The 16,977-nt window shown below is 43.1% G+C and overlaps 1 protein-coding gene across 1 annotated transcript in view; it reads right to left on the bottom strand.

Annotated features, from left to right (window-relative positions):
- LOC138365324 (uncharacterized) overlaps positions 1–16,977 on the bottom strand; it is a 128,950-nt gene that overhangs the window by 54,171 nt on the left and 57,802 nt on the right. The window contains exons 4-5 of the mRNA XM_069325617.1: positions 9,737–9,751; positions 6,370–6,387 (exon numbers count right to left, since the gene is read on the bottom strand). Of these exons, the coding sequence (XP_069181718.1) occupies positions 6,370–6,387; positions 9,737–9,751 (33 nt within the window). The remainder of the gene's footprint in view (positions 1–6,369; positions 6,388–9,736; positions 9,752–16,977) is intronic.

Genomic DNA, 16,977 nt, shown 5'->3' with positions numbered 1-16,977 from the left:
TAGCTAGAACCCCAAGCCAACCCAGGGGCACAACTTTGGGGCACAACTATACACATAAATATTCAATTTTTCAATTATGGGGGAAGGATATCTGGTCAGTATCTCATCTGGGAATTATATACTGTGGGGCTGGGTTATCATCTAGTGAATCGAGGCTCTTGGGCCACCAGCTGTGGGAGCGGGGCGTCTCATCTTAGAGCAATCTTTCAAACATTGGGTCCTCTAACATTTCGATGGTGTTCCACACCCTGATGGCTTGGTGCTGCAGTCTGATGTTTAGTGGCTGTATGTTCAGGAGTTCATGGAGCTCCTGCATTGTCTGATCATATGGTGGACGGTGTTTTGCTGCTCTCCTTAGCGCCTTATTTTGTACTGGTTGCAGTTTCTGCATGTTAGTTTTCTTTATGGTGTGTAGTGGTACTGTGGAATACTCTAGATGCGGCCGAACTAGAGCCTTATGTAGGTGGATCTGAATGTTAGTACTGAGGCTTCGGAATCTCCTCAATTTTCCTAAGGCTGCTTTGGCTTTGTTTAGTCTTTCCTTTGTTTAGTGATTGGCTATTGTTGACACCAAGAGTGGGGGGGGGGGGGGTGGGGGGTGGAAGGGTTAGGCGTGATGGGGGACGGGTAAGAGAGGGTGGGGGATGGGTAACAGAGGAGGGGGGGGGAGGAAACATAGAGTTATAGAGCTTACCTGACACATCTGGGGGCCGCGTGTGGGGGGGGGGGGGAGAAAAGAGTCAACATTACTACCGGAAGTTGATCAACACAACATATGTGGCAACACTCAACACGTTATGGCAACATGTATGGCAACACCTAAGGTAGCAGCAGGGGGCTACGGAGACCCGGGACTCACCAGCTGGACCACGGCCGCAGGCAAGGGAGGGAGGGGGGGGGGAGAGAAATTGACCACAATTAGATATAACATCAATAATATATATATATATATATATATATATATATATATATATATATATATATATATATATATATATATATATATATATATATATATACAAAGTAAATTATATAGCAAGTTATACTATATGTATACAGAAATAAGCAGTTGATATATGGGATATTCTCATCTAATAGGTCATGTTTGGTCTATAGGTCTGTTGTGTCCAGCATGCGGGTGTTGGTCTGTTGTAGTCCAGCATGTGGGTGTTGGTCTGTTGTGTCCAGCATGTGGGTGTTGGTCTGTTGTGTCCTAGCATGTGGGTGTTGGTCTGTTGTGTCCAGCATGTGGGTGTTGGTCTATAGGTCTGTTGTGTCCAGCATGTGGGTGTTGGTCTGTTGTGTCCAGCATGTGGGTGTTGGTCTGTTGTGTCCAGCATGTGGGTGTTGGTCTGTTGTGTCCAGCATGTGGGTGTTGGTCTATAGGTCTGTTGTGTCCAGCATGTGGGTGTTGGTCTGTTGTGTCCAGCATGTGGGTGTTGGTCTGTTGTGTCCAGCATGTGGGTGTTGGTCTGTTGTGTCCAGCATGTGGGTGTTGGTCTGTTGTGTCCAGCATGTGGGTGTTGGTCTATAGGTCTGTTGTGTCCAGCATGTGGGTGTTGGTCTGTTGTGTCCAGCATGTGGGTGTTGGTCTGTTGTGTCCAGCATGTGGGTGTTGGTCTGTTGTGTCCAGCATGTGGGTGTTGGTCTGTTGTGTCCAGCATGTGGGTGTTGGTCTATAGGTCTGTTGTGTCCAGCATGTGGGTGTTGGTCTGTTGTGTCCAGCATGTGGGTGTTGGTCTGTTGTGTCCAGCATGTGGGTGTTGGTCTGTTGTGTCCAGCATGTGGGTGTTGGTCTATAGGTCTGTTGTGTCCAGCATGTGGGTGTTGGTCTGTTGTGTCCAGCATGTGGGTGTTGGTCTGTTGTGTCCAGCATGTGGGTGTTGGTCTATTGGTCTGTTGTGTCCAGCATGTGGGTGTTGGTCTATTGGTCTGTTGTGTCCAGCATGTGGGTGTTGGTCTATTGGTCTGTTGTGTCCAGCATGTGGGTGTTGGTCTATTGGTCTGTTGTATCCAGCATGCGGGTGTTGGTCTATTGGACTGTTGTGTCCAGCATGTGGGTGTTGGTCTATTGGTCTGTTGTGTCCAGCATGTGGGTGTTGGTCTATTGGTCTGTTGTGTCCAGCATGCAGGGTGTTGGTCTATTGGTCTGTTGTGTCCAGCATGTGGGTGTTGGTCTATTGGTCTGTTGTATCCAGCATGCTGGGTGTTGGTCTGTTGTGTCCAGCATGCGGGTGTTGGTCTATTGGTCTGTTGTATCCAGCATGCGGGTGTTGGTCTATTGGTCTGTTGTGTCCAGCATGTGGGTGTTGGTCTATTGGTCTGTTGTGTCCAGCATGTGGGTGTTGGTCAATTGGTCTGTTGTGTCCAGCATGTGGGTGTTGGTCTATTGGTCTGTTGTGTCCAGCATGCGGGTGTTGGTCTATTGGTACTGTTGTGTCCAGCATGTGGGTGTTGGTCTATTGGTCTGTTGTGTCCAGCATGTGGGTGTTGGTCTATTGGTCTGTTGTGTCCAGCATGCGGGTGTTGGTCTATTGGTCTGTTGTGTCCAGCATGTGGGTGTTGGTCTATTGGTCTGTTGTGTCCAGCATGTGGGTGTTGGTCTATTGGTCTGTTGTATCCAGCATGCGGGTGTTGGTCTATTAGGTCTGTTGTGTCCAGCATGTGGGTGTTGGTCTATTGGTCTGTTGTGTCCAGCATGTGGGTGTTGGTCTATTGGTCTGTTGTGTCCAGCATGCGGGTGTTGGTCTGATTGGTCTGTTGTGTCCAGCATGTGGGTGTTGGTCTATTGGTCTGTTGTGTCCAGCATGCGGGTGTTGGTCTATTGGTCTGTTGTGTCCAGCATGTGGGTGTTGGTCTATTGGTCTGTTGTGTCCAGCATGTGGGTGTTGGTCTATTGGTCTGTTGTGTCCAGCATGCGGGTGTTGGTCTGTTGTGTCCAGCATGCGGGTGTTGGTCTGTTGTGTCCAGCATGTGGGTGTTGGTCTATTGGTCTGTTGTGTCCAGCATGTGGGTGTTGGTCTATTGGTCTGTTGTGTCCAGCATGTGGGTGTTGGTCTATTGGTCTGTTGTGTCCAGCATGTGGGTGTTGGTCTATTGGTCTGTTGTATCCAGCATGCGGGTGTTGGTCTATTGGTCTGTTGTGTCCAGCATGTGGGTGTTGGTCTATTGGTCTGTTGTGTCCAGCATGTGGGTGTTGGTCTATTGGTCTGTTGTATCCAGCATGCGGGTGTTGGTCTATAGGTCTGTTGTGTCCAGCATGTGGGTGTTGGTCTATAGGTCTGTTGTGTCCAGCATGTGGGTGTTGGTCTATTGGTCTGTTTTGTCCAGCATGCGGGTGTTGGTCTATTGGTCTGTTGTGTCCAGCATGCGGGTGTTGGTCTGTTGGTCTGTTGTGTCCAGCATGCGGGTGTTGGTCTATAGGTCTGTTGTGTCCAGCATGCGGGTGTTGGTATGTTATGTCCAGCATGCGGGTGTTGGTCTATTGGTCTGTTGTGTCCAGCATGCGGGTGTTGGTCTATTGGTCTGTTGTGTCCAGCATGCGGGTGTTGGTCTATTGGTCTGTTGTGTCCAGCATGCGGGTGTTGGTCTGTTGGTCTGTTGTGTCCAGCATGTGGGTGTTGGTCTATTGGTCTGTTGTGTCCAGCATGCGGGTGTTGGTCTATTGGTCTGTTGTGTCCAGCATGCGGGTGTTGGTCTATTAGGTCTGTTGTGTCCAGCATGCGGGTGTTGGTCTGTTGGTCTGTTGTGTCCAGCATGTGGGTGTTGGTCTATTGGTCTGTTGTGTCCAGCATGCGGGTGTTGGTCTATTGGTCTGTTGTGTCCAGCATGCGGGTGTTGGTATGTTGGTCTGTTGTGTCCAGCATGCGGGTGTTGGTATGTTATGTCCAGCATGCGGGCGTTGGTCTATTGGTCTGTTGTGTCCAGCATGCGGGTGTTGGTATGTTATGTCCAGCATGCGGGTGTTGGTTCTGTTGGTCTGTTGTGTCCAGCATGCGGGTGTTGGTATGTTATGTCCAGCATGCGGGTGTTGGTCTATTGGTCTGTTGTGTCCAGCATGCGGGTGTTGGTCTGTTGTGTCCAGCATGTGGGTGTTGGTCTGTTGTGTCCAGCATGTGGGTGTTGGTCTATTGGTCTATTGTGTCCAGCATGCGGGTGTTGGTCTATTGGTCTCTTGTGTCCAGCATGCAGGTGTTGGTCTATTGGTCTGTTGTGTCCAGCATGCGGGTGTTGGTCTGTTGGTCTGTTGTGTCCAGCATGTGGGTGTTGGTCTATTGGTCTGTTGTGTCCAGCATGCGGGTGTTGGTCTATTGGTCTGTTGTGTCCAGCATGTGGGTGTTGGTCTGTTGTGTCCAGCATGCGGGTGTTGGTCTATTGGTCTGTTGTGTCCAGCATGCGGGTGTTGGTCTATTGGTCTGTTGTGTCCAGCATGTGGGTGTTGGTCTATTGGTCTGTTGTGTCCAGCATGCGGGTGTTGGTCTGTTATGTCCAGCATGCGGGTGTTGGTCTATTGGTCTGTTGTGTCCAGCATGCGGGTGTTGGTCTATTGGTCTGTTGTGTCCAGCATGCGGGTGTTGGTCTATTGGTCTGTTGTGTCCAGCATGTGGGTGTTGGTCTATTGGTCTGTTGTGTCCAGCATGCGGGTGTTGGTCTATTGGTCTGTTGTGTCCAGCATGCGGGTGTTGGTCTATTGGTCTGTTGTGTCCAGCATGTGGGTGTTGGTCTATTGGTCTGTTATGTCCAGCATGCGGGTGTTGGTCTATTGGTCTGTTGTGTCCAGCATGTGGGTGTTGGTCTGTTGTGTCCAGCATGTGGGTGTTGGTCTGTTGTGTCCAGCATGTGGGTGTTGGTCTATTGGTCTGTTATGTCCAGCATGCGGGTGTTGGTCTGTTGTGTCCAGCATGCGGGTGTTGGTCTGTTGTGTCCAGCATGCGGGTGTTGGTCTGTTATGTCCAGCATGCGGGTGTTGGTCTGTTATGTCCAGCATGCGGGTGTTGGTCTATTGGTCTGTTGTGTCCAGCATGCGGGTGTTGGTCTATTGGTCTGTTGTGTCCAGCATGTGGGTGTTGGTCTCTTGTGTCCAGCATGTGGGTGTTGGTCTCTTGTGTCCAGCATGTGGGTGTTGGTCTCTTGTGTCCAGCATGTGGGTGTTGGTCTATTGGTCTGTTGTGTCCAGCATGTGGGTGTTGGTCTATTGGTCTGTTGTGTCCAGCATGTGGGTGTTGGTCTATTGGTCTGTTGTGTCCAGCATGTGGGTGTTGGTCTGTTGTGTCCAGCATGTGGGTGTTGGTCTCTTGTGTCCAGCATGTGGGTGTTGGTCTCTTGTGTCCAGCATGTGGGTGTTGGTCTATTGGTCTGTTGTGTCCAGCATGTGGGTGTTGGTCTATTGGTCTGTTGTGTCCAGCATGTGGGTGTTGGTCTATTGGTCTGTTGTGTCCAGCATGTGGGTGTTGGTCTGTTGTGTCCAGCATGTGGGTGTTGGTCTATAGGTCTGTTGTGTCCAGCATGTGGGTGTTGGTCTATTGGTCTGTTGTGTCCAGCATGTGGGTGTGGTCTGTTGTGTCCAGCATGTGGGTGTTGATCTATAGGTCTGTTGTGTCCAGCATGCGGGTGTTGGTCTATTGGTCTGTTGTGTCCAGCATGTGGGTGTTGGTCTGTTGTGTCCAGCATGTGGGTGTTGATCTATAGGTCTGTTGTGTCCAGCATGCGGGTGTTGGTCTATTGGTCTGTTGTGTCCAGCATGCGGGTGTTGGTCTATAGGTCTGTTGTGTCCAGCATGCGGGTGTTGGTCTATAGGTCTGTTGTGTCCAGCATGCGGGTGTTGGTCTATTGGTCTGTTGTGTCCAGCATGTGGGTGTTGGTCTATAGGTCTGTTGTGTCCAGCATGCGGGTGTTGGTCTATAGGTCTGTTGTGTCCAGCATGTGGGTGTTGGTCTATTGGTCTGTTGTGTCCAGCATGTGGGTGTTGGTCTATAGGTCTGTTGTGTCCAGCATGCGGGTGTTGGTCTATTGGTCTGTTGTGTCCAGCATGCGGGTGTTGGTCTATTGGTCTGTTGTGTCCAGCATGCGGGTGTTGGTCTATAGGTCTGTTGTGTCCAGCATGTGGGTGTTGGTCTATTGTGTCCAGCATGTGGGTGTTGGTCTATTGGTCTGTTGTGTCCAGCATGTGGGTGTTGGTCTATAGGTCTGTTGTGTCCAGCATGTGGGTGTTGGTCTATTGGTCTGTTGTGTCCAGCATGTGGGTGTTGGTCTATTGTGTCCAGCATGTGGGTGTTGGTCTATAGGTCTGTTGTGTCCAGCATGTGGGTGTTGGTCTATAGGTCTGTTGTGTCCAGCATGCGGGTGTTGGTCTATATAGGCCTTACTCACCTGGTTCCCTAGGTTTAACTGAAAGATACAAAATAAAACACTGAGTATTTCATCGTGGTAGCAACAATTACTCATACATGAGTAATGAGTTATTTTTGGTATAAAAGGGAAGCATTACCTCCCATAGGCCAGGAAGCCTATGTAGTTCCATAAGAACATATTCATAACAACAACATTTATGTCCAAAGATTTTTCTATTATATAATTTTTCTATTTATTAAGCTTTTTCTATTTTCTATTTATTAAGCCAACCCAGTACTTGTCAATATCTTTTTTACATCAAAATTTGTAAATTGTTTACATCAAAATGTATATTTTTTACATAAAAAACTAAATGTTTTTACAAATCGTTCTGACGTGATTAGACAATTTGAAGACCTTGTTTATTAGCTGGTTTGAAGACCAACAACTTGTGCAAGATAGCCTAACTTATGCATGAGTGCAAGATAGCCTAACTTGTGCAAGATAGCCTAACTTGTGCATGATAGCCTAACTTGTGCATGATAGCCTAACTTGTGCATGATAGCCTAACTTGTATATGATAGCCTAACTTGTGCATGATAGCCTAACTTGTGCAAGATAGCCTAACTTGTGCAAGACAGCCTAACTTGTGCAAGATAGCCTAACTTGTGCATGATAGCCTAACTTGAGCAAGATAGCCTAACTTGTGCAAGATAGCCTAACTTGAGCAAGATAGCCTAACTTGTGCATGATAGCCTAACTTGTGCATGATAGCCTAACTTGAGCAAGATAGCCTAACTTGTGCATGATAGCCTAACTTGTGCAAGATAGCCTAACTTGAGCAAGATAGCCTAACTTGTGCATGATAGCCTAACTTGTGCAAGATAGCCTAACTTGTGCATGATAGCCTAACTTGAGCAAGATAGCCTAACTTGTGCAAGATAGCCTAACTTGAGCAAGATAGCCTAACTTGAGCAAGATAGCCTAACTTGTGCATGATAGCCTAACTTGTGCATGATAGCCTAACTTGTGCAAGATAGCCTAACTTGTGCATGATAGCCTAACTTGTGCAAGATAGCCTAACTTGTGCATGATAGCCTAACTTGAGCAAGATAGCCTAACTTGTGCAAGATAGCCTAACTTGAGCAAGATAGCCTAACTTGTGCAAGATAGCCTAACTTGTGCATGATAGCCTAACTTGTGCAAGATAGCCTAACTTGTGCATGATAGCCTAACTTGAGCAAGATAGCCTAACTTGTGCAAGATAGCCTAACTTGTGCAAGATAGCCTAACTTGTGCAAGATAGCCTAACTTGTGCATGATAGCCTAACGTGTGCAAGATAGCCTAACTTGTGCAAGATAGCCTAACTTGTGCAAGATAGCCTAACTTGTGCAAGATAGCCTAACTTGTGCAAGATAGCCTAACTTGTGCATGATAGCCTAACGTGTGCAAGATAGCCTAACTTGTGCAAGATAGCCTAACTTGTGCAAGATAGCCTAACTTGTGCAAGATAGCCTAACTTGTGCAAGATAGCCTAACTTGTGCATGATAGCCTAACGTGTGCAAGATAGCCTAACTTGAGCAATTGTTATCTATAATATCTGAGGTTCTATAACCAACATAAAGAAATACAATTACGTATGTAGTTTGGCATGTTTTCTACATCAACATATTGGGTTCGAAGCTTCGCTAAGTGTTACCCCAAAGTTTAAGAGTGTCAAGTGGCGACAGTTGTGTCAAGACTTCACATGTGGCCAGTCTTAACTTATACAATAAGTGTACTTCACAGGCTCCCTCATTGACTGATGAAAATAAGGCCACACAAGAGGTGGCACGGGCATGAATACCCCGTAAGGGATATTCATGCCCGTGCATGGAACTATTCCCTATAGTTCCATAAGTAATTACCAGTTAAATGAACGAGATCAAATATGCTTTCATTGTACAGTTTTGTCATTCCTGAGGTGCAGATGTGAGAGGCATTCAGACATTGAGAGTTTGTAAACACAAGAATATGCTCAGTGTGAGAATGTCACCATTTACAAGTTGCAGCGAGGGATGTATGCAAAGCTGTTGGATTGCATGCAAGGTGCAAGGGTGCAGGAGAGGGCAATGAGTGAGTGAGGATGCGCATATGTACCCACACACTAAGCAAGGAATATGTAGAGTGAACACTTAAGGCGAGGTCTCCCTCACCTCTCCTGGGGGTAGAAATAGCCTAAGCTACTCTATCCTCTTGAGATGTATTTCTTTCTTGTCTCAATAAACATATTTGAACTCGCCTCTCAGTCACCCCTACACAGTGTTCCCGCCTCACACTGATGTTTGTACACATTTTTCCTGAAATGTGGTAGTTGACTGTGTGTGGTGAACACCACCTCAGCCATGATGGCGCCAGCGGCAACGCGCCCACACGGACGCCGTCGTTAGTGGCCGTGAGTGTGTAACTACACTGTCGCACTATAACTTGCTCGTTGACACAGGTCAGATAACGGTCAGGGGAATGACCTAAGATCCCTTCCAGCACTTGGAAGGGATCAGGATAAGGACTTGTGATGGGACGGGCTGTCTGGGGGACTGGTTCTGGTAACGAGGATACACAAACAGTTCGAGGCCAAAGCAGTGGTTCAAGCGGTGGTTGACGCCACAAGTGCGTTACCAAACATGCACTCGCAAGAGAAAAGATGTTTATACATCACAAATCTTAATACAACGAAATAAATCATCGTGTGCCACACTTCCATCCGCTTAAAAATGCAGTTTATAAAATGGAGGATAATATTCCAGATGCTTCCAGGGAATAATATTATATATATATATATATATATATATATATATATATATATATATATATATATATATATATATATATATATATATATATATATATATATATATATATATATATATATATATATATCAGAGGTTCAAAAAGGTGTAAAGCTGTGCTCGAATCCAGATGAAGAGGAAACTTATGCGCGCGCACATTACCATTGTGCAACTGTAAATGGGTCTCTCGTGCTTCTTAAAGTGCTTCACAAGAGGCCTGGCTGTTTCGAACTCGGTTCAAGTGCTTGAAGCTCTGCTTACTGAGTCTGAACTCACGTTCTTCAGGACTGTTAGACTCGAAGAACAGTTTGAAGTGGTTCTTAATATGTGTAATGTTCTTGACACCCAGGCCCCAATGAGTTATAGAACACTGCAACTCTGCAGTCAGTCCACAACAGCTGAGGTAGAGCAGGCTTACAAAAGAGTGCTTGCTGTTATAATTTGCTGTCCCGTATTTAAAGGAAAATTCATTCGACAGCGTCTCATGCAAAAGCTTTTTCATATCAGATTAAAAAATTAACTTTATAGGGAAATATGTGCAAGTTTGTGCAGGCGTTGGTCTCTGCCTCCACTTACCTTCCCGCCAAGACTCTGGGAAAATATTAAAATGGTTAATAATATTAATAATAACAATGACACGAGGTTGCGCTGGAACACAGAATTTAAAATTAATCTTATCAGCTAATTCTACTAACACAGAGTCTAATAAAAAAGTCTAACAGAAGCAATGTATATAAACAAAGAAGGATAGATTTTACTGGCCTCAATATACGGCTATATACACAGACATATAAGGTAGCCCTCACTGTTGGACCCATTAACACGACAAGCGCAATATACCTATATTATATTAACTAACTCTAACATGTTACATTAACTAACACTAACATGTTACATTGACTAACACTAACATATTACATCAACTAACACTAACATGTTACATTAACTAACACTAACATGTTACATTGACTAACACTAACATATTACATTAACTAACACTAACATGTTACATTAACTAACACTAACATATTACATTGACTAACACTAACATGTTACATTAACTAACACTAACATGTTACATTAACTAACACTAACATGTTACATTAACTAACACTAACATGTTACATTAACTAACACTAACATATTACATTAACTAACACTAACATGTTACATTAACTAACACTAACATGTTACATTAACTAACACTAACATGTTACATTAACTAACACTAACATGTTACATTAACTAACACTAACATGTTACATTAACTAACACTAACATATTACATTAACTAACACTAACATGTTACATTAACTAACACTAACATGTTACATTAACTAACACTAACATGTTACATTAACTAACACTAACATGTTACATTAACTAACACTAACATGTTACATTAACTAACACTAACATGTTACATTAACTAACACTAACATGTTACATTAACTAACACTAACAAATGACATCAACTAACCAGATGAGCCAATAGGTTTCCAAAGGAGCCTAACATTATAATTTTGCGACTGGGAACATTAAATTTCCTGGTTTCAATATTTCTTAAATCAAAATTATCACCATTGATTGAAATCAATTCTATCATGACGCCTTCAGACCATCATCATCAACTCGTCTCCTTGGCCTAATGTCACTTCTACAATGACAGGCATAATTACACTCAAAACAATATATTATGAAAATAATTATTCATATGAGAAAATAGAGTTTATCACACATTACTAAAAGATTTACAAATGTGCCTTAATTTAGTGTCGGTCCCAGCTTGGAGGAGCAGTTAAGCCTCTGGATCTTCAGCTTATGCTCGTTCAAGCTGCCGTCGTCCCTAAATGAGCATTTCTTGAATCATAAACGATATTTTGGGCTGAGATTGTCAAATATAAATGAATATTTTAGTATATTTAAAATTTTCTGTGCACTATGGTAGGCTAGGTGTTGTGTTATGTTGGCAATTATCAGTATTTACACTCCGTGGGTGAAGTGTACGGACTGATGGTATTCGAACACTGGAATTGTGTGCAGAACAGTGTTCAAAAAAAGCTCGAACCTATTGTGTGTCCAAGTGAGTCATGCCCATCCACATGAACATGTGCCGGTGTTCTTCATGAACGGGTGAACGGGGAGTATGGGGGGAAGCAATATTGGGGTAATGAACATTAGGCTATGTAATGAGGCTGAGAGGTTGACCAGGACGCTCACTGGAAGGTGAGGTGCAGCTGGGGGTTGTCAGAGAGAGGAGGGGGGGGGGGGGGGTTAGCCCGAACGGTATATCGGTATAGCAACGGTATATCACGGCAGTAATAATAGTAATAGCATCACTAATAATTAACAGAAGGGGCAAGAGTAGTAGCAGGTGCACTAGCAGCCGTAGTATATACAAGCAGTAGTAACTTCCAACTATTGCACACATTTGCCGCAACACCCTTGTAATTCTTCAGAACAGTGATGTGACAGTGGAAAACTAATGTAAGCAGATGTGTTGATAGCGCTAAGATAATTGTTATGACCAGGATAGTCTTGGATAGTAAAACGTGATAATGTTGCAAACAAATAAAGTGAATACATTGAGTCTGGAGGCAGTCGAGCCTGCATTGCTGCCAGACGTATAACTCATTACTACCAGGGAAGCTCCTGGCTAGTTTTAAGATAATGTATAAATTAATGAAAAATAAATAGCCAGAAAAGTGCATTATATTGTGTAACAATATAAGAAACTGGTGATGGTCAAATGAGGCACAGTAGACTTACTACTAATCATTTGAGCCGCTCTGAGGCACCAAAGAAATATTCAATTGGTTACATACCAATTTAGGAATATATGCTAAATATCTTTCAACTATAGGCCCGGATTCAATTGGTAACTAACCTGGAGGGCTAGCAGGTATGGGCCAGATTCACGAAAGTACTTACGCAAGCACTTACGAACGTGTACATCTTTCCTCAATCTTTGACGGCTTTGGTTATATTTATTAAACAGTTTACAAGCATGAAAACTTGCCAATCAACTGTTGTTATTGTTATAAACAGCCTCCTGATGCTTTGGAACTCATTAACTGTTAAATAATTGGAAACAAAGCCGCCAAAAATTGAGAAAAGATGTACAGGTTCGTAAGTGCTTTCGTGAATCTGGCCCCTGGTTTGTTGACTCTTGGGGAAATTGCCTCAGATAAGTCCTGGTATATTAAATATTGGCCACCAATATACTTTAGTAATTATTATTATTACTGTAGTCAACGCAAAGCTTGCTCCATTGTTATTGTGTTTGTGGGAGAGAGTTCAGAGAAGCTTTTCTTATGTCTGTGGAGGTAACGGGATATTCCAACTGTATCCCCTTCCGGGGGTTTTGAGGCTGCCTAGAGGCTATCATACCCTAAAATAGGTTAATTTGTGGGAGAACATTCTCTTGAAGCTGGGCCCTCACCCATTCACCTGGAGGGCTTATCTTCTTGAGATGATTTCGGGGCTTAGCGTCCCCGCGGCCCGGTTCCTTTATGTTACATATCCCCAGGAAGCAGCTCTCTAACTCCCAGGTACCTCTTTACTGCTAGGTAACGGGGGCATCAGGGCGAAAGAAACTTTGCCTATTTGTTTCCGCTTCGGCCGGGGATCGAACTCGGAACCATAGGACTACAAATCCCGAGCGCTGTCTACTCAGCTGTCAGGCCCAGGCTTGATATATTGTAAGTTTGAAAGTAGTGAGGCACAGTATAGGTTTACATTGAGAATACCACAAAAAGTATGACAGCCCCGTGACAAGAGTATACTGAGTTGTGTTGTAAATAATATGCTCTACATAGTTACTACATCAAAGAAAGTTCTCTACAGTAACTTCAATAGTTATAAAACAATAGTAATTAAATGGCAAAATGAGAACTGGAGAAAAATAGCTTAGAATCAAATTTGGCAAAAGTAAATATATACTCTAATACTCAAGCAGCCTCACGTAACCAGTCAACAAAACCTCAGTCATAACACTATATAATTAGGACCAAAAATTAAAACAAAAATTACGATTAGTATAATGAATAAACAAAAGTGACGACATGAATTATTGTTGGGGGATATATGCCTAAATCAGGACTATATGTCTACAGCAGGACTATATGCCTAAATCAGGAATATATGTCTACAGCAGGACTATATGCCTAAATCAGGAATATATGTCTACAATAGGACTATATGCCTAAATCAGGAATATATGTCTACAGCAGGACTATATGCCTAAATCAGGAATATATGTCTACAGCAGGACTATATGCCTAAATCAGGAATATATGTCTACAGCAGGACTATATGCCTAAATCAGGAATATATGTCTACAGCAGGACTATATGCCTAAATAAGGAATATATGTCTACAGCAGGACTATATGCCTAAATAAGGAATATATGTCTACAGCAGGACTATATGCCTAAATCAGGAATATATGTCTACAATAGGACTATATGCCTAAATCAGGAATATATGTCTACAGCAGGACTATATGCCTAAATCAGGAATATATGTCTACAGCAGGACTATATGCCTAAATCAGGAATATATGTCTACAGCAGGACTATATGCCTAAATCAGGAATATATGTCTACAGCAGGACTATATGCCTAAATCAGGAATATATGTCTACAGCAGGACTATATGCCTAAATCAGGAATATATGTCTACAGCAGGACTATATGCCTAAATCAGGAATATATGTCTACAGCAGGACTATATGCCTAAATCAGGAATATATGTCTACAGCAGGACTATATGCCTAAATCAGGAATATATGTCTACAGCAGGACTATATGCCTAAATCAGGAATATATGTCTACAGCAGGACTATATGCCTAAATCAGGAATATATGTCTACAGCAGGACTATATGCCTAAATCAGGAATATATGTCTACAGCAGGACTATATGCCTAAATCAGGAATATATGTCTACAGCAGGACTATATGCCTAAATCAGGAATATATGTCTACAGCAGGACTATATGCCTAAATCAGGAATATATGTCTACAGCAGGACTATATGCCTAAATCAGGAATATATGTCTACAGCAGGACTATATGCCTAAATCAGGAATATATGTCTACAGCAGGACTATATGCCTAAATCAGGAATATATGTCTACAGCAGGACTATATGCCTAAATCAGGAATATATGTCTACAGCAGGACTATATGTCTACAGCAGGACTATATGTCTACAGCAGGACTATATGTCTACAGCAGGACTATATGTCTACAGCAGGACTATATGTCTACAGCAGGACTATATGTCTACAGCAGGACTATATGTCTACAGTAGGACTATATGTCTACAAGCAGGACTATATGTCTACAGCAGGCACTATATGTCTACAGCAGGACTATATGTCTACAGCAGGACCATATGTCTACAGCAGGACTATATGTCTACAGCAGGACTATATGTCTACAGCAGGACTATATGTCTACAGTAGGACTATATGTCTACAGTAGGACTATATGTCTACAGTAGGACTATATGTCTACAGTAGGACTATATGTCTACAGCAGGACTATATGTCTACAGCAGGACTATATGTCTACAGCAGGACTATATGTCTACAGCAGGACTATATGTCTACAGTAGGACTATATGTCTACAGTAGGACTATATGTCTACAGCAGGACTATATGTCTACAGCAGGACTATATGTCCTACAGCAGGACTATATGTCTACAGCAGGACTATATGTCTACAGCAGGACTATATGTCTACAGCAGGACTATATGTCTACAGTAGGACTATATGTCTACAGTAGGACTATATGTCTACAGCAGGACTATATGTCTACAGCAGGACTATATGTCTACAGCAGGACTATATGTCTACAGCAGGACTATATGTCTACAGCAGGACTATATGTCTACAGTAGGACTATATGTCTACAGTAGGACTATATGTCTACAGTAGGACTATATGTCTACAGCAGGACTATATGTCTACAGTAGGACTATATGTCTACAGTAGGACTATATGTCTACAGCAGGACTATATGTCTACAGCAGGACTATATGTCTACAGCAGGACTATATGTCTACAGCAGGACTATATGTCTACAGCTAGGACTATATGTCTACAGTAGGACTATATGTCTACAGTAGGACTATATGTCTACAGCAGGACTATATGTCTACAGCAGGACTATATGTCTACAGCAGGACTATATGTCTACAGCAGGACTATATGTCTACAGCAGGACTATATGTCTACAGCAGGACTATATGTCTACAGCAGGACTATATGTCTACAGCAGGACTATATGTCTACAGTAGGACTATATGTCTACAGCAGGACTATATGTCTACAGCAGGACTATATGTCTACAGCAGGACTATATGTCTACAGTAGGACTATATGTCTACAGTAGGACTATATGTCTACAGTAGGACTATATGTCTACAGTAGGACTATATGTCTACAGCAGGACTATATGTCTACAGCAGGACTATATGTCTACAGCAGGACTATATGTCTACAGCAGGACTATATGTCTACAGTAGGACTATATGTCTACAGTAGGACTATATGTCTACAGCAGGACTATATGTCTACAGCAGGACTATATGTCTACAGCAGGACTATATGTCTACAGCAGGACTATATGTCTACAGCAGGACTATATGTCTACAGCAGGACTATATGTCTACAGTAGGACTATATGTCTACAGTAGGACTATATGTCTACAGTAGGACTATATGTCTACAGCAGGACTATATGTCTACAGCAGGACTATATGTCTACAGCAGGACTATATGTCTACAGCAGGACTATATGTCTACAGTAGGACTATATGTCTACAGTAGGACTATATGTCTACAGCAGGACTATATGTCTACAGTAGGACTATATGTCTACAGTAGGACTATATGTCTACAGCAGGACTATATGTCTACAGCAGGACTATATGTCTACAGCAGGACTATATGTCTACAGCAGGACTATATGTCTACAGCAGGACTATATGTCTACAGCAGGACTATATGTCTACAGTAGGACTATATGTCTACAGTAGGACTATATGTCTACAGCAGGACTATATGTCTACAGCAGGACTATATGTCTACAGCAGGACTATATGTCTACAGCAGGACTATATGTCTACAGCAGGACTATATGTCTACAGCAGGACTATATGTCTACAGCAGGACTATATGTCTACAGTAGGACTATATGTCTACAGTAGGACTATATGTCTACAGTAGGACTATATGTCTACAGCAGGACTATATGTCTACAGCAGGACTATATGTCTACAGCAGGACTATATGTCTACAGCAGGACTATATGTCTACAGCAGGACTATATGTCTACAGCAGGACTATATGTCTACAGCAGGACTATATGTCTACAGCAGGACTATATGTCTACAGCAGGACTATATGTCTACAGCAGGACTATATGTCTACAGCAGGACTATATGTCTACAGCAGGACTATATGTCTACAGTAGGACTATATGTCTACAGCAGGACTATATGTCTACAGCAGGACTATATGTCTACATCAGGACTATATGTCTACAGTAGGACTATATGCTAAATCAGGACTATATGTCTACAGCAGGACTATATGTCTACAGCAGGACTATATGTCTACAGCAGGACTATATGTCTACAGTAGGACTATATGCCTAAATCAGGAATATATGTCTACAGTAGGACTATATGCTACAGTAGGACTATATGTCTACAGCAGGACTATATGTCTACAGTAGGACTATATGTCTACAGCAGGACTATATGTCTACAGCAGGACTATATGTCTACAGTAGGACTATATGTC

This window comes from Procambarus clarkii, chromosome 16 (assembly GCF_040958095.1).
Source record: "Procambarus clarkii isolate CNS0578487 chromosome 16, FALCON_Pclarkii_2.0, whole genome shotgun sequence".
In the NCBI taxonomy this organism is placed as follows: Eukaryota; Metazoa; Arthropoda; class Malacostraca; order Decapoda; family Cambaridae; genus Procambarus; species Procambarus clarkii.
The sequence above is the reverse complement of the archived record's forward strand: the minus strand, read 5'-3'. Positions and strand labels throughout refer to the sequence as shown.